At 46.9% G+C, this 17,100-nt stretch overlaps 1 protein-coding gene across 1 annotated transcript; it reads right to left on the minus strand.

Annotated features, from left to right (window-relative positions):
• Positions 1–403: 403 nt before the first annotated feature.
• On the minus strand, positions 404–16,196 carry YIF1A (Yip1 interacting factor homolog A, membrane trafficking protein). Its single transcript, XM_028710294.2, has 8 exons — positions 16,014–16,196; positions 13,466–13,686; positions 12,103–12,207; positions 10,003–10,081; positions 8,497–8,554; positions 7,264–7,419; positions 4,941–5,034; positions 404–1,700 (listed from the first exon to the last, which is right to left on the minus strand). Exons 1-8 carry the CDS (start codon positions 16,042–16,044, stop codon positions 1,551–1,553), a joined length of 894 nt encoding a protein of 297 aa, XP_028566127.2. The 5' UTR covers positions 16,045–16,196; the 3' UTR covers positions 404–1,550.
• Between the last annotated feature and the right edge of the window lie 904 nt (positions 16,197–17,100).

The raw sequence follows: 17,100 nt of genomic DNA on the forward strand, positions 1-17,100 counted from the left end.
ATTATTATTATTATTATTATTATTATTAACACTCCCCTATTCCTCACATGGCTACAGTTCCTAGAATGGCTACACAATATATCCCTCCTCCCAGGGGATTCTGGAAATTGTAGCTCTGTGAGGCAAAAAGGGGAGTCTCCTCACAGCACCCTTAACAAATGAGAGCTCCCAGAATCCTCTGGGGGATGCCATGACAGTTTAAACTGTTATTATGCCACTTTATGGTGTGGATGTGCCCAAAGAGAAAACCATGAGGGGTTGCTTTTCGTGGCGGTACTAGATCAAGCAAAGCTCATTTAGTCACACACCATTCTTAAAATAAAGAAGCACAGGCGCTTTGCTGGGGGAGGGAGAAAGTTGGCAGCCACCCCCCAGCCGGATGAAATGTGAACACACGCACAAGTTGTCAAGCACATTTTTATCGTCGCTTCCAAGAACGAACTCTCCCATAAACAGATGGGGGGAAAGTTGAAATGCGAAGTCTTTCCCTCAGAAAGTTGGCTACAAGACACAACTTAGCGGCTTTGCAGATTTCCTTAAGGTTTCCCCCCACACCTCCCTGTCAACCCAAACCCACCTCTTTGCTGGCTTGTATCTGTGGCAGTAAAGACATTTTTTAAAAAACCCAGCAAAGATATATATATATATATATATATATATATATATATATATATATATATATATAAATAAAAACAAATGGGGAATAGTTTGAAAGTACCTCAACAATACAGCAACTGAAGTATTATGACCAGTAGTACACAGTCCTTGAGAGGTGAGGGCCTCTGCTCTCTGACAACACAACAGCAGAGGGTGGGGTTTTTTTGGGGGGGGGGGTGCACTGTCAATACTCAGCTGGTGGTGCTGGGGGTCAAAAGACCACCAGGTGGGGTGCAAGCAGGAAAAATCATTTAAAGTAAACCAGCTGATTTTCAGAAGAGGGGGAAAGGGTGCTTTGCTCCAGAAGGCAATAATAATAATAATAATAATAATAATAATAATAATAATAATAATAAATCAGAAGTCATGTTCTTAAAAATTCTTTGCATAGCAAAAGTGCTCCCAGGAGCACGAAGGGGGTGGGGGGGGGGGAAATGTCTGGAACAACCCTGCCCCACCCTATCTGAGTCTGCCCCCATGAACACCCCAAGCAAGGAGACGTTTGCAACGACCAGTGGAAATGGAACAGGCCACAGATTTGGGAGTCAAGACGAGTGGGGGTGGACGGGCAGGCAGTGTCAAGCCTGGATAGTTTTGGCAGTCCTCACTTCCCCTCCGCTCTCATGATTTTGTGGGGGGCAGGGAGCCCCTCGAGAAGACGTGGCACCTCCCTTATTCGGCATCATTCCTTGCGTCAGTGGAGCCCCCGTCCTCCTTTGCGAGGCCCAGGATTTGGACGGCCAGGAAGAAGTGGAGTGTGTACTTCAGGGAATTTGGGGGTGGTGGGTGGGAGAAATAAGAGGGCAGGAAGAGAGAGGGGTCCTTGCAAAGCCAGCCCCCCCCGCCAGGCAAACGTTGGGGCCGCCACGGACTGGTCCTCTCCTCCACGTCGCCTAATGAACCAGCTGTGCAGTCAGCCAATAGAGGATCAGAGGCTGGAAGGCGGCGGCTGCTAGGGTGACGTACATCTGCGCCCTCCCACTAGGCCGGCTCATCCCTTCCTGCACCATTGAAGGAAGGATCTTCATCCGCAAGGAGCGTACCTGGTTGAGAGAGAGGAAATATGCCACACATCAGAGGTTAAGGAAGAAGACTCGCCTCTCTCCCCACCCCACAATTCACTCCTTTATTGTAAAAGCAAGGGTGGGTGACCTGCAGCCTCCCTAGGTGTTCATGCAGCTAGAAACTTGTGACCCTGTTATCTCACAGAATAATATCGAGTTGGAAGGGGACCCTGGGGCTCATCTAGTACCAGTCCCCTTGACCTGCAAGAATAAGCAGTTGTCCCTTAACGGGGATCGAACCTGCAACCTTGGGGTTGTCAGCACCACGCTTTAACCTGCTGAGTGATGTTGCTGGACTCCTCAACTCCCATCAGCCCTGAGGCAGCATGGCAAATAGGGATGGTAGGAGTTGTAGGCCACAGCCACATTTAAAGCACTGTTATACCACTTTAAGCCCTCATGGCGTCCCCCAGAGAACCTTGGAAAGTGCAGTTTGCTAAAGGTGCTGAGGGGTGTTATGAGACCCCCTTTTCCTATATATATATATATATATATGCAGGTTTTGGTGTCCTCGGGTGTCTTCCCGTGTAAAAGTTGGGGTGTCTAGGCGACGTTTCGACAAGGTCTCACTCGTCATCTTCAGGCTGGTGCTTTCGGCTTCTTGTTACTGGAACAGAGCAGGATCTCAGTGTTTGAGTTCCTATAAATACTGTTGAGGGGTGTGGTGAGGAAGTTCCCAGGCTAGTGTGCCTTTTCTTCTTTTGTTCCTTAGTTGCTTGAGGGATATCTTGAGTGATTTCTTGAGTGATATCCTGAGTACCACTTAGGTGGGTCATTAGGTGTGGATTAGTTGCTAAAGCCTTAGTGTCTTGACCTCTTGAACTTTGTGAAGAGTTTTTCTGAGAAGATGGCTGTAGTTGTGCTCTGGCTTGGCTTCGTGTATAGGGGCGAGCTGTGGTTTTGTGGCCTGTGCCAGCCAGATCTGTGTAGGGATTGCAGGGGGGTGCAGCATCCGGAGGTGCCATCATGGTTTGGCTACTGGATGGTGTCTGTAATTTATCTGTGGAGAGGGTCTGGGTTTGGGTCTGGTGTGGTTGATTGGTGATGGCGTTCTGTGTGCCTCTGGATCTGGTGTCAGTTTTTGTGGGGAGGGCTAATTTCCAGATGTCTGGCAAGCGGGATGTGTCGTCACGCTTGTTCATGTTGTGAGGGTGTTTCTCTATCTCGATGGCTTCCATGATTATTCTCTTGTGGTGATGTTCCATGTTAGAGAGCAATTTGGAATCTGCAAAATTAATTTCGTGTCCTGTTTCTTTCATGTGTTGGAAAAGAGAGGAAGTTTTTTCTTCTTTTTTGACGGCATTCTTGTGTTCTGCGATACGTGCATTTATTCGTCTGTTTGTTTGTCCAATGTACGTGGCTGGGCAGACTTTGCAGGGTATTTCATAGACCCCTTGGTTTTCCAACTGGATTTTATCCTTGGGGTTTCTGAGGATATTGGCTATCTTTTGGTTGGCGCAAAAGGCTGTTTTGATATTGTGTTTATGGAGGATTTTGCTAATTTTATCTGTGGTGCCCTTGATATAAGGAAGGAGGGCCATGCCATTGTTTTCTTCTGTGTCTTGGTTTTTGGGGGGTGTTTCTTTTTGGATTAGCTTCGTAACCCTGTTTTGCTGGTATCCATTGGCAATTAACACATAAATTTTTTAACATATTGTCAGCAATCATTTAACACAATTTCATATCTTATACAATTTTTTGACTTCCGTCAATCACATCTGAAAATTTTCCAATCTTTTCCACTTAATTTACATTTCTTAATTTCACTGTTACTTTTAATTTTCTTAACTAATAACTCTCTTCATAATCTTCCTTGCAATATTCCATATATTCCTCCGTACAAAACTTCTTGTATTCCTACTAGCATAATCTGTTGATTACAATTGCTTTTCAAATAGTTCACATATTTATTCCAGTCCTCTCAGAATCTCTGGTCCCACAGGTTTCAAATCCTTCCTGTCATCTTATCTAATTCTGCAGAGAGACCCCCTTTTCCATTCACAGCTGCAATTCCCAGAGTTCCCAGGGACAGATTGTATAACCACTCTGTGTGATAACTGTAAACTTGGTGGGAGTGCCGCCTGATAACTCTCTGCTCCCTTACACAAACTGCAGCTCCCAGCAGGGTCTTCTTACCCATAGACGCTAGGGGTGCGGGGCTTTCAGGGGCGCCAGGCCGAGAGTCCAGGGCCCAAGAGTTGAGTCTGGGGAAGAGCCCACCCGTCGGTCGGAGAGCCACAGCAGGCTCTTCTGTTGCGGGCAGCTGTGCGCCGTGAGTTCAGGGGCGACCGAGCCAGCGAGACACTGAGGCAACCGGCCGGCTTCGCCCTCCTGCGCACCTGGGACTGCGCAACTGGGGATGGGGCGCCAGGAGGATCTTTGCACCCCGGCGTCACATATGCTTAAGACAGCCCTGGCTCCCAGAATTCTATGCAGGAAGCCATGACGGTTTAAAGTTATCTCCCGCTTGGACTACTGCAATGCGCTCTACATGGGGCTACCTTTGAAGGTGACCTGGAAACTACAACTAATCCAGAATGCAGCAGCTAGACTGGTGACTGGGGGCGGGCGCCGAGACCACATAACACCAGTCTTGAAAGACCTACACTGGCTCCCAGTACGTTTCCGAGCACAATTCAAAGTGTTGGTGCTGACCTTTAAAGCCCTAAATGGCCTCGATTCAGTATACCTGAAGGAGCGTCTCCACCCCCATCGTTCTGACCGGACGCTGAGGTCCAGCGCCGAGGGCCTTCTGGCAATTCCCTCACTGCGAGAAGCAAAGCTACAGGGAACCAGGCATAGGGCCTTCTCGGTAGTGGCACCGCCCTGTGGAACACCCTCCCACCAGATGTCAAAGAGATAAACAACTACCTGACATTTAGAAAACATCTGAAGGCAGCCCTGTTCAGGGAAGTTTTTAATGTGTGACATTCTAATGTATTTTTAATCTTTGTTGGAAGCCGCCCAGAGTGGCTGGGGAAACCAAGCCAGATGGGCGGGGTACAAATAATAAATTATTATTATTAAATGGTGCCATAAATGTTTTAAATGTGAGTGTTGTTGTCGTTGTCGTCTAGCAGCATGCAGAAGCTCGCAGGCTCCTCATTCCCTTTGGTCTGATCTACCAGGAACTCTGTACGTCCCCGGGAAAGGCCTGCTGACGAGAATTCCTGCCCCACGGCACCCTGGGAGTGCCAGGGCCCAGATCCCAGTACTCACCATGAAATACATAAGAGCACAGGAAGCCCAAGCCAAGGCGATATAATAGCCATTGCTGCCAAACGCGAGGCCGCCCACCACAGCTAGGATCATCCTGGAGGAGGAGGAGGAAATGGCAAGTGTGATCATGGCTGTTAAATCCCCTCCTGTCAAGGCTGTCATCCAGGCCCAGCATTCTGAGATTCACAGCTGTTGTTAAGATCTCTGCCAATCACCCCCTTTTAGTCAGGCGAGACGCATGTCAGTTCTCAGCACTGAAAGCTTTATAGAAATTTTTAAAAGCTTACGAGGTGCCGGGACACAAAGGTGCTTACGCAGAGCATATTAAAAAGAAACTTTGGGGAAATGATGTAATCGTGAGGGCGGGAGATTCTTAAAATTGTTGGCATAAATATATTCGGCGCTGGAATCATACAAGTTCAACTTAAAATTTTGGGGGAGTAATACTGGAAGCATTATGGGAGGCAAAAATTATGTTTATTAGTAAAAGCAGATGGCGGTAGTTTTTAAACAAGGTAACTGCAGAACTGTTTCCTTATATGTGACATTTATGTGTATGCATAATTTAGGGCTGCCAAAAGTCAGCAGTCAGAAACAGTGTCCAGGCAGAATTCACTTAAATGTCCAAGAAAACCCATGTATGGAAACCCATGTCTGAAGTCTAGATTTTGGCGACTTTCCTTAAAAACAGCTCAAAAACTTCAGGGTTGTTTTTTTTTGAGCTCAACAACTTGTGTCCTAATTTTCACTTTTTGAAATGTGGCAACTCTAGCATAATTGTACAGACCCTCTGGATAGATACTGCAGATATCAATCACATATTTGCTAACTTACTGTGTTGGGAAATTTCCCCAGAACAATCTTTTCAGTTATAAAATTTAAACGTATATCACAATTTCAAATTTAACCAAATAAATATGTCTGTGCACATGTGTTTTTAAAAGGCTGCCTGTACATTCACCTTCTGAGTCAGAAGTCTCTGCTTCCCATCTGAACATGGATGGGACATTAGGTGGTGGCTGTATTTGGAAAATGCCCAGAGGCACATTATAGAGAATTTTTGGAGAGTGGCAGGACCTAGAATGGATGGGGAATGTGATGGTGCTCCAGGTGTTGCTGGACTACAATTCCCATCATCCCTGATCACTGCTGGCTAAGGCTGATGGGAGCTGGAGTCCAATAACATTCAGAGGTCTGCACCTCACTGAGATGCCATCACAACACTGCGTGGAGGTGTGTGGCGAAGTCATTGCAAAAAGGGGGTGGATAATAATAATAATAATACTCTGTATATTCCTCACAAAAGTGGCCCAAAGCAACTTACAAACACAAGGTAAACACTATAAACAATTGCAGCAAACACAACACTTCAAAACACAAACCAAAAACACAACTACACACACAAAAGACAGGTCTTACAGATCCAGCCCCACTGAAAGAGGCCACAGGTACTCTAACTAAGGGCCAAAAGGTCACACTAAATAAAAGTTATTGCCTGGTGCCTATAACTAGATAAAGAGGGTGCCAGGTGAGCCTCGCTGGGGAGAGCATTCCACAAGCAGGGAGCCACCACTGAAAAGGCCCGTCCCCATGTTGCCACCCTCTGGACATCCCAGAGAGGGGAACACAGAGAAGAGCCTCAGAGAGTGATTGTAGGGTCTGATTCAGTTCGTGTGAGGAGAGGCAATCCTTGAGGTATTGTGGTCCTGAGCCACATTAAAGCCGCAACGAAGAAAATACAAGCGTCAGTTTAAACACCACTCAAGACCCCAAGTGGAAGAGCCAAGTTGGATGAACATGTGACAAGAAGTCTGACCTCACGTAAACACAGCCTCCTATGGTCCCAAAGACCACTAGGCCAGAGATGTGGCCCTCCTGATGTTGCTGGACCCCAGCCGCCGTCATTCCTGACCCACTGGCCTTGCTGGCTTGGACTGATAGGAGCTGGAGTCCATCCAATATTCAGAGGGCTTATGGTTCCTTCCCAGTACGCTAGGCCAACATTGTACAGTGGTGCCCCGCAAGACGAATGCCTCGCAAGACAAAAAACTCACTAGACGAAAGGGTTTTCCGTTTTTTGAGTCGTTCCGCAAGACAAATTTCCCTATGGGCTTGCTTCGCAAGACGAAACGTCTTGCGAGTTCTTGCAAGTTTGTTTCCTTTTTCTTAAAGCCGCTAAGCCGTTAATAGCCGCTAAGCCGCTAATAGCCGTGCTTCGCAAGACGAAAAAACCGCAAGACGAAGAGACTCGTGGAACGGATTAATTTCGTCTTGCGAGGCACCACTGTACCGGCCACAAGGCAGAAGGGAGAGGCCCACTTACCCAACGTATTTGTAGCCACAGTAAGCAAGCAGGTCAAAGGTGCCCAGGTCGCTCTGGACCGTCACAAGGTACAGGCCCAGCAACAGGGCGAGAACCTCAATCACGACCCACACGAACGCCGTGCTGGCACACATGCCCAGGACCTCTGGCGAAAACCTAGGCAGGAACAAGGCAGAAAGAGCAGAACGGAATGAATGTCAGGAACCAACATAAATATGTAAGAGGAGTCTGACTGTTGGAATGCAATTTTGATGTGCTGTCTATAATGTCTAAGATATTATTGGATTGTCAGACAAAGGACGAGCAAGTAAAATCCTCAATGATACATTGGGCAATAGATATTGGTTATAATATAGATATGGAAGCATGGGAACGATTGTGGAATACGGATATAAAATTCACAGCATGCTACGGCTGAAGAGAAAAATATATGGAAATGTTATATCGATGGTATCTAACACCAAGTAAACTGGCAAAAATGTATAAATCAAAATCGAATAAGTGTTGGAAATGCAAAGAGAAGGAAGGTACTTTTTATCCTATGTGGTCTTGTGGCAAGGTTAAAGCTTACTGGGAAATGATATATGATGAACTGAAAAAGATGTTTAAAATAACATATGTAACCCCCCCAAAAAAAACATAGCTTTTCTTCTGGGAATTATAGGGAGGGGTGGAACTACCTAAACAGCATAGAAATTTATTCAGCAGCAAGAACGTTATTTGCCCCAAAATGGAAAGAAGCCCCAACGAAAGAAGAATGTATACAAAAACTTATGGACTATGCAGAAACGGTGAAACTTACTGGAAAAATAAGAAATCAAGATAACAAACTTTTTATAAAAGCATGGAAATGGTTTATTGAATATTAAAAAAACCAAATTGTAAAGAGATGAGGACATTGGCAGGATTATTGCAATAACATGCAGTTTCATAAGAGTATATAATTAAAGTAGATGAAGAAAAGAATAAGTTAATTTGTAATATGCAGGATATGATAAAAATAAAAGTAAGGAACCACAGAAAGAGGAGGAAGGAAGTCGAGTTTTACAAGAGCATCTCTGCCTACTTGTAATCATAGAGTTGGAAGGGCCATCTAGTCCCTCCCAACTCTATGATTATTTAGCACCATTACTACAGAGGGCAATTTATGAAATGAAGCAGGAATAAGGAATCTGTGACTCCAGATGTGGGAATTAAGAGGTTTTTTTGGGGGGAGGAAACCTCGTCGCTTACCTTTTCTGTAAACCAAGTGCCATCCCAGCAAGTAAGATATAGGTAATGAAAGCCATACCTGGAGAGAGGGGAAGAATAAGAATCACACTCATGAGAACTAGCCACTTTGATGGAACAAACTGCAGTTTTCCAGGGTGGCAGGGATGGAAAGGGTAGAGAGTTAGCTTCTGCTATAATTAGCTATCCTGTCTAGCTTAACTCTAAAACAAGAACGGGGAGCCTGTAATTCTCATCAGCCCAGGTGACGAAAGGTTTGGGATGATGGGGGCTGGAGTCCAACGACACCCGCAGAGACACAGGCTCCTCATCCCTGCTCTAAGAGATAGACTAAAAATTCGAAGCAAGACCAACAATTTCTTTAACTCTGTTGCTTTGGAAACTGGATCCCATCTGCGCTGCACATTTAAAGCAAGACCACAGCACTTTAAACAGTGATGGAGTCCCCCAGAAAATCCTGGAAAACCTAGTTTGTAAAGGGTACTGAGTTGTTAGAAGACACCGCCCCCAATTCCCCTCACAGAACTGCAATATCCAGCGCTCCCTGTGAAAAGGGATTGTACTCTGGGAATTGTAGCTCCATGAGAGGAATAGAGATGTCTCCTAAAAACTCTCAGCACCGTAATAAACTTATTCCTCTGGCCCTGCCCACAAATTGAATGCAGCCCCCAGGAGGCTGCGCACACAGAAATGTGGCCCTCAGTCTGAAAACCACTCCCTTCCCCTGCTTTAGAAAGTGCTTTTTAAAACTAACAAACCCTGTGTATCAGGCCAGGGCGGAGGTGAACATCAAGAAATGCTGCTGTGAATCACCTGTTCAGTTTTCCCAAAAACTATCAATACAGTGGTACTTCAGGTTAAGAACTTAATTCGTTCTGGAGGTCTGTTCTTAACCTGAAACTGTTCTTAACCTGAGGTACCACTTTAGCTAATGGGGCCTCCTGCTACCGCTGCGTGATTTCTGTTCTCATCCTGAAGCAAAGTTCTTAACCCGAGGTAATATTTCTGGGTTAGCAGAGTCTGTAACCTGAAGCGTCTGTAACCTGCTGTATGTGGACAGGCAACATAAAACTTGGCATGGACGTTAGCTAGGATTTCAGCAGCCCAGTAATGGAAAACCTTGAAAAAAAATGCATTAATGGTAAAAAAAACCACACACAAAAAAACTTGTGGACCTTGGCTACCAGGGAAAAAATAAACCGTGTTTCTGGGGGTACAGAAAGATGGTGGAGGATCCAGAAGGCTTTCTTGTCATCAGGTGAGATTTTATTTCCTGTGCTTCGTACTCCAGTGCTAAACATTCACCTTCCACGCCAGCTCAAGAAATAAGGATGGCCTGATTTATATTGGTGTGCCACCATTTCTTTCTATTGTTACTGATTGCTTGTTTGCTTTGAATATGGTATGATGAAACACTGTGCCACTGTACTTTTGGGTGGTTACTAATGGTAAAATAAGGAATAAGTAAAAAAAACACCCTCCTATGTTCAAGAGAGGGCCTCCACTCACTAGGAATGTAGAGGTCTGGAGCGTTGACGTCCTGCCGAGGCGTGAGGGGGACATCTCTGTGGTAGCGGACTTCCCAGTTCTGTAGAGGAAAGAAAACAGGCACAGGTGAGGGCAGGCTGCCCAAGACCAGTTTCAAAATACTTTTTTTTTAAAGGGGGGGGGGTTCACGTTTGTTCTCAAACGGCACTGAAGCTGAGGTGGGCAAAGCTTGGATATTTTATTATTATTTTTCTGTACAGCTGTATCGTAGAATATTTGAGCAACGTTCACTGTTAAAACATAGGTAAAGGTAAAGGGACCCCTGACCATTAGGTCCAGTCGTGACCGACTCTGGGGTTGCGCCGCTCATCTCGCTTTATTGGCTGAGGGAGCCGGCGTACAGCTTCCGGGTCATGTGGCCAGCATGACTAAGCCGCTTCTGGCGAACCAGAGCAGGGCACGGAAATGCCGTTTACCTTCCCGCTGGAGTGGTACCTATTTATCTACTTGCACTTTGACGTGCTTTTGAACTGCTAGGTTGGCAGGAGCAGGGACCGAGCAACGGGAGCTCACCCCGTCGCAGGGATCCACAGTACCACCCATGTCCCTGTTAAAACATAAAGCACCACAAATTTTATTTAAAAAAAATACACATAAGCATTGAGGTGACGGGCAAATTAAACTTGAAACATCTGCCCAGGCCTGATAGCATTAAAAAGTCTTCAAGAGACTCATGAAAGTCAACAGTGAGGGTGCCTGCTGCATCTCTGACTGAAGCGTGTTCGACAACCAAATGCCCAACTTCGAATTGAAGCCAGGCGAGGCCTCTGTAACACGGGGGGAATAGCAAGCCGCTCTCCTCCAAACGATATCAGTGATTGAGCTGGGATACAAGGCCTCTCAAGTGATCCTTAAGGTATCCTGCACCCAAGCTGTCCATTTCAAACTAAATGTAGGAGCATAAGAAGCTGCCTTCTAAGATGCCAGTCCTCAAGGTTCTGAAATAAATGGCTGACATAACTAGAAACATAGGAACCTGCCTTATAGTTAACTACATACGCCGGGTGAAGAAGCCCTCCCTTTCATCTGTCTGAATCTACCCCCACTTCACTTCACTGGATGACCCCCATTTCCAGTTATTACGAGAGAGGGAGGGAAAACTCCTCTATCCACTTCTTCTGTACCATGCATAATTTTGTAAAACTTCACCTTGGCTCTGTATACCTGGAGATTCCCTCATTGCAAGAAGTGATGTTACAGGGAGCCAGGCAGAGAGCCTTCTCAGTAGTGGCGCCTGCCCTGTGGAACGCCTTCCCATCAGATGTCAAGGAGATAAACAACTATCTGAATTTCTGAAGACATCTGAAGGCAGCCCTGTTTAGGGAAGTTTTTAATGTTTGATGTTTTGCTGTGTTTTTAATCTGTTGGAAGCCACCTAGAGTGGCTGGGGCAACCCAGTTAGATGAGCAAAGTATGAGTAATTTATTATTATTATTATTATTAGCCCCAACCACCACCCTTGCTGAGGCCCAGTGTAATGGCATGGGAAAGGCACTCTGTATGTGCCTGGAAATACTGTGCGTACATGTCTTCTCTTTTTTGAACACACCCAGATTCTTTCCCCCATCCACCAATAGCAGAGAATGGAATCCAGCAGCGCAGTCTCTAAGTTGCTATAATGACCCTTTAAGTCCCTTCCTGTGATTATCCTAACTGCTGCCAAGTTATCAGTCTGAGGAAAGAACTATGTGGCAGAAACTGTCCTGTCCTCCTGAACTAGATGTCTGTCACCTGCTCTGCTCCAGGATCTCATCCATGGAAGCGGCACTGGTCTTTAACAAGGGCAAGAGTGCCAGAACTGCCACTGACACAGACTTTAACACTCAGAACTGTAACATTGCTTGAGCTTGCTATTTTCCTCCTCCCTCCTCCCTCCTGTTTCCTCACGTGACGTATCTTTTTACGGTGGTTAGCCTGAGGGCAGGGAGGGGCCACCTCAGAACTGTACACCACTATGAAGGGCCTTTTCCAGCTGAAGGGCGGGATGTAAAAGCTGTAAATAAATAAAACCAAGACCCCCAAACCGAAACAGCGGGCAAAGCGCCACCTCCCTATCTGTACCTGGTGTACATAAGGAAACACCAACAGGGCGAGCTTCTTCATCACGTAAGTGGTGTCCACTGCAAAGAAGTATTTCAGCTTGTTCATGGACATAAACCGATGGATCTGATGGAAGCAAAATTCAAGAATGAAAAATTATCCAACTCAGAGGAAAGTATTCTTCTGAATTACACACCTACTATACCTGGGAGATAGCTCAGCCAATAAGAGTGTGAGATTCTTAACCTCAGGGTCGTGAGTTTGAGCCCCACATTGGACAAAACATTCCTGCATTACAGAGGGTTGGACTAGATGACCCTTGTGGTCCCTTCCTTCTCTACAGTTCTACGATTCCGTAAGGAATCTGACAACTGGACAGGATAAATGGATTCTCTGTGCCCTTACTACACCCAAAAAAACCGATACTGATGTACTGGGAATATAAATCTATGGCCCCTTTCAGTCAATGGATGGAAGATACGACAACAAACACATTGCTTATAGGTGCAGACTTTGTGTGGACAAGTACAGTGGTACCTCAGGTTAAGTACTTAATTCGTTCCGGACATCTGTTCTTAACCTGAAACTGTTCTTAACCTGAAGCACCACTTTAGCTAATGGGGCTGTGCGATTTCTGTTCCCATCCTGAAGCAAAGTTCTTAACCCGAGGTACTATTTCTGGGTTAGCAGAGTCTGTAACCTGAAGCGTCTGTAACCCAAGGTACCACTGTATAATGATATCTCTTCCCTTATCCCTCCCCTCCACCAGTTTTGTAGCATGCTGGCAAAAAAAAGTGTGCTTTATATTAGAGAGGGGGTCCCAAAAGCATGAAGGGGGGGGGCAAAACCTGTGGCTAGTTAAGAGCACAGGAAGCACACAAAATCCAGAAGGGGAGAATGAACCAAGCCTAAGCTCAGCCCCACCTGCATTACGCATTTAAAGAACTTTATCCAGCCCTGGCCTCCCCCTTCCACCATTATTTGCTAATGGTGCTTGGAATTGTAGCTCTGCAAGGGGTGAACTACAGTTCCCAGGAATCTTTGGGGGTACAGAAGGAAATATGCAGCCATGGAAGCTTATGATACAATGACTTTAGGGCCCCACGTGCAGCCTACATTAAAAGCAGCACCGCACCACTTTATACAGGCTTCCCCCAGACGACCTGGGAACTGTAGTTTGACATCGTTCAGAGACCCCTAGCCTCCTCCAGATTACCCTGGGAACAGAGACTACTTGCTAAACCACTTTGGGAACTACCAACTCACAGCACACTTAAACTACAGCCCCCAGAGTCCTTTGGGGGAAGCCACAACTGTTTAGGAAGAGGTGTAACAGCGTTTTGGACGTACAAGCCTAGTCCATAGGATGAATGCATCTTCCTACCTCCTTGTGCACGATGTCCTTCCCCTGAGATGCGATGGTGGTGCCGTAGGCCATCGCTACGTTGGCCACGGGGTCGGCAAAGATCTGGTTGAAACCCATGTCTATGCTTGGGGCCGGGTAACCCGGCTGCTGGGGGCCGTAGGCTGCACTGGTGTCGTCAAAGAGCTGGGGGGCATCTGCGTTCTGCGGCACAGGAGGGATCCTTGTCCTGTGTTTAGAACCTACAAGAGACGGGGTTTTAGTGGGGAGGAGAGAGAATTTCTTTAAAGAAAAGAAGGCCTATCAGATGGGCAGATACACCCTTACAAGAGCTTGGAAGAACAAACACCTACCATGGGTTACATAACGTCCCAAGGATCTTAGGTAAAGGGACCCCTGACCTTAGGTGCAGTCGTGGCCGACTCTGGGGTTGTGGCGCTCATCCCGCTTTATTGGCCGAGGGAGCCGGCGTACAGCTTCCGCGTCATGTCGCCAGCATGACTAAGCCGCTTCTGGCGAACCAGAGCAGCGCACGGAAACACCGTTTACCTTCCCGCCGGAGCGGTACCTATTTATCTCCTTGCACTTTGACGTGCTTTCGAACTGCTAGGTTGGCAGGAGCAGGGACCGGGTAGTGGGGATTCGAACCGCTGACCTTCTGATTGGCAAGCCCAAGGCTCTGTGGTTTAGACCACAGCACCACCCACGTCCCTAACCCAAGGATCTTATCTGAGCAGAATTATTATAAAGGCCAATATGTGGTTTATTTCCTTACGGGACGCTCAGCTCTGTTTCACAACGGTAGATAAGAATCTCAGGAGGACTAAGCTCCTTCAGGAAGGAAACTACGATCCCCCTGTAATAAGGAGGCTGCCGATTAGATATGAGGCCAAGCTACCTGGCCCCTGCCCAACGAGAGAGTTTTGGGGCCACGACAAAACAGTCGCCAAGAGAGGCAAGCCCAGCGAGAACGTCTATGCTCCTGCGAAGGCCTCCAGCAGGAGGAAACGCTGTTTCTGAGCCCAAAGGTTGAGAGTAGGGAAGGAAAGGAGCAACGTGGTTTCTTGCTAAGCATGACAGAGTCTCTTCCAAGCCTCTGCCTGCAGAGAACCAAGTGGGAGGTGAGAGACGGAAGACTGAGCGTTTGTGTATCTGAAGGGTAGAAATCTTGAGAGAAAGGCGACTTGGCGGATGAGGTTTGCCAAAGGCAGAGGAGACAGGGATAGCTCTTAAGAGCATGAGACTCTTAATCGCAGGGTTGTGCGTTCGAGCCCCACATTGGTCAAAAGATTCCTGCATTGCGCGGGGGGGTGGACTAGATGACCCTTGGGGTCCCTTCCAACTCTACAATATGAGACCGGGGGTGGGGGGAGGAGAGAGTAAAGCTTGCAATGCTTTACTCTGAAAGAGCCGCACAGTTGTAGTTAGACTTCAACTCCCATCAACCCCAGCCAACGTGACCAATGGCAAGGGATGATGGGAGTTGTAGTTCAGCAGTGACTGGACACCCACACAGGCTCCCAAATTCTCATTGAGAAGCTCCACAGGAATCCTCATCATTTTTTCTAAACTATGGCCTACTACCCCTTAAAGCCCACTGCTACAAACCTCTCAAGAGACCAGCGAACCCTCCTTTTCGCGAGACAAGACTAACCCAGTGTTATTATCCACCTGGCAGTGGTTCCCCCTAGCCTTCCCCCTTTTAACTGGGAATCCCAGGAATTCATTATCGGAATAAACAAACTAGAAACTGTTCTTAACCTGAAGCACCACTTTAGCTAATGGGGCCTCCCGCTGCCGCCACAAGATTTATGTTCTCATCCTGAAGCAAAGTTCTTAACCTGAAGCACTATTTCTGGGTTAGCGGAGTCTGTAACCTGAAGCATATGTAACCCATGGTACCACTGCACAGTATAATGAAAATCAATTAAAAACAAAAAAAGGAAAACACTCACCCACCCACAACGTTTACAGCACGTCACATAGCAATAATAACAAACTGTATCCAGTGCTAGTTCGGAACAGACCCACTTAAATTAAAAAGCATGACTAACTTAGCTCCATTAATTTCAGCAGTTAAATCCCAAGTGGAACTGAGTTGGGATACAACCCAGGACTAGTAATAATAATTTTTAAAACACACCAGAAAGAAAACGAAAGCACCAACATTTATTTATTTTTTTAATAAGGATTTGTGAAAGAGGCTAAGTCTCTCTTTCTTCTCTCTCTTTTATCCACGAGGGCAGAACACGTAGCAAAGAGGACGTTTTAATTATGATTATAAGTCTCTTTGGAACTGAACCCAGGACGGTCCAAGGGCCAAAAAAGCACGTGCTGTGCGGCCGAGTTAAGGCCCCTTCCACTTAGCTCCCCTTAGGAAGCAACAGGATTATCGGGGGCGGGGAGAGAGAAAGGTCTTTTGGCGCTAAGGCCCTTAGCAGACCCCTCTTCCATACTGTCTGGATACAACTGCGCGGGGGAGGGAATCGGCACCCCAACATTGAAGCCACGTCCGGGGCCTGTTACCCCCTTTCCGTTTCCCCCCTCCGAGTCCCCCTCAAGGTCTTACCTGGGCCCCCATAGCCAGGGGGATAAGCCATGGCTCCCCGCGATAGTTTGCAAAACGGGGCCCCCTCTTCTGATAGTGTGATCAACTTGAAATCAAGGTGGGGGGGAGGGAGACTTGAAGACGGATCAAAAGGAAGGGGGAGGGAGACGCAAGTCCAAGCCACGTCCTCAAAGCCTCCAGCGCCGCAATCCTCGGCCTCCCATTGGCTGCTACGGTGGCTGCGCTCAGGGCTCTGAGCGCTGATTGGCGGGCAATGTATCCATTTCACTCTCTCTTTTTTCCTTGCTTCCTCGCAGCTGTTCCAAAGGGGCGGAGTTCCCGCTGTACATTCGGTAAGAAGTCCTCTTAAGGACGCATGCGCGCGAGGAAGTCCCATTCACCCCGCCCCTCTTTTGTCGAAACAATTATTAGCAGTTAACAAACTGTATGTGGCAGTTGAAGAGCTTATGGCTTCTCCTATTTTTTACGCCAGTGTGGTCTTTTTTTAAAAGATCTGTATGATCCTTTTATTGGATGATTCAAATAAAACTGTTTGGTTTTTTTAATATAAGTTTTCAAGATACTGTTGTTGTTGTTTAGTCCGACTCTTCGTGACCCCCTGGACCAGAGCACGCCAGGCCCTCCTGTCTTCCACTGCCTCCCACAGTTTAGTCAAACTCATGCTGGTAGCTTCGAGAACACTGTCCAGCCATCTCGTCCTCTGTCGTCCCCTTCTCCTTGTGCCCTCCATCTCTCCCAACATCAGGGTCTTTTCCAGGGAGTCTTCTCTTCTCATGAGGTGGCCAAAGTATTGGAGCCTCAGCTGCAGGATCTGTCCTTCCAGTGAGCACTCAGGGCTGATTTCCTTCAGAATGAATCAGTTTGATCTTCTTGCAGTCCATGGGACTCTCAAGAGTCTCCTCCAGCACCATGATTCAAAAGCATCCATTCTTCGACGATCAGCCTTCTTTATGGTCCAGCTCTCACTTCCATACATCACTACTGGGGAAACCATAGCTTTAACTATATGGACCTTTGTCAGCAAGGTGATGTCTCTGCTTTTTAAGATGCTGTCTAGGTTTGTCATTGCTTTTCTCCCAAGAAGCAG

Source organism: Podarcis muralis, chromosome 16 (genome assembly GCF_964188315.1).
Source record: "Podarcis muralis chromosome 16, rPodMur119.hap1.1, whole genome shotgun sequence".
Taxonomy (NCBI): domain Eukaryota; kingdom Metazoa; phylum Chordata; class Lepidosauria; order Squamata; family Lacertidae; genus Podarcis; species Podarcis muralis.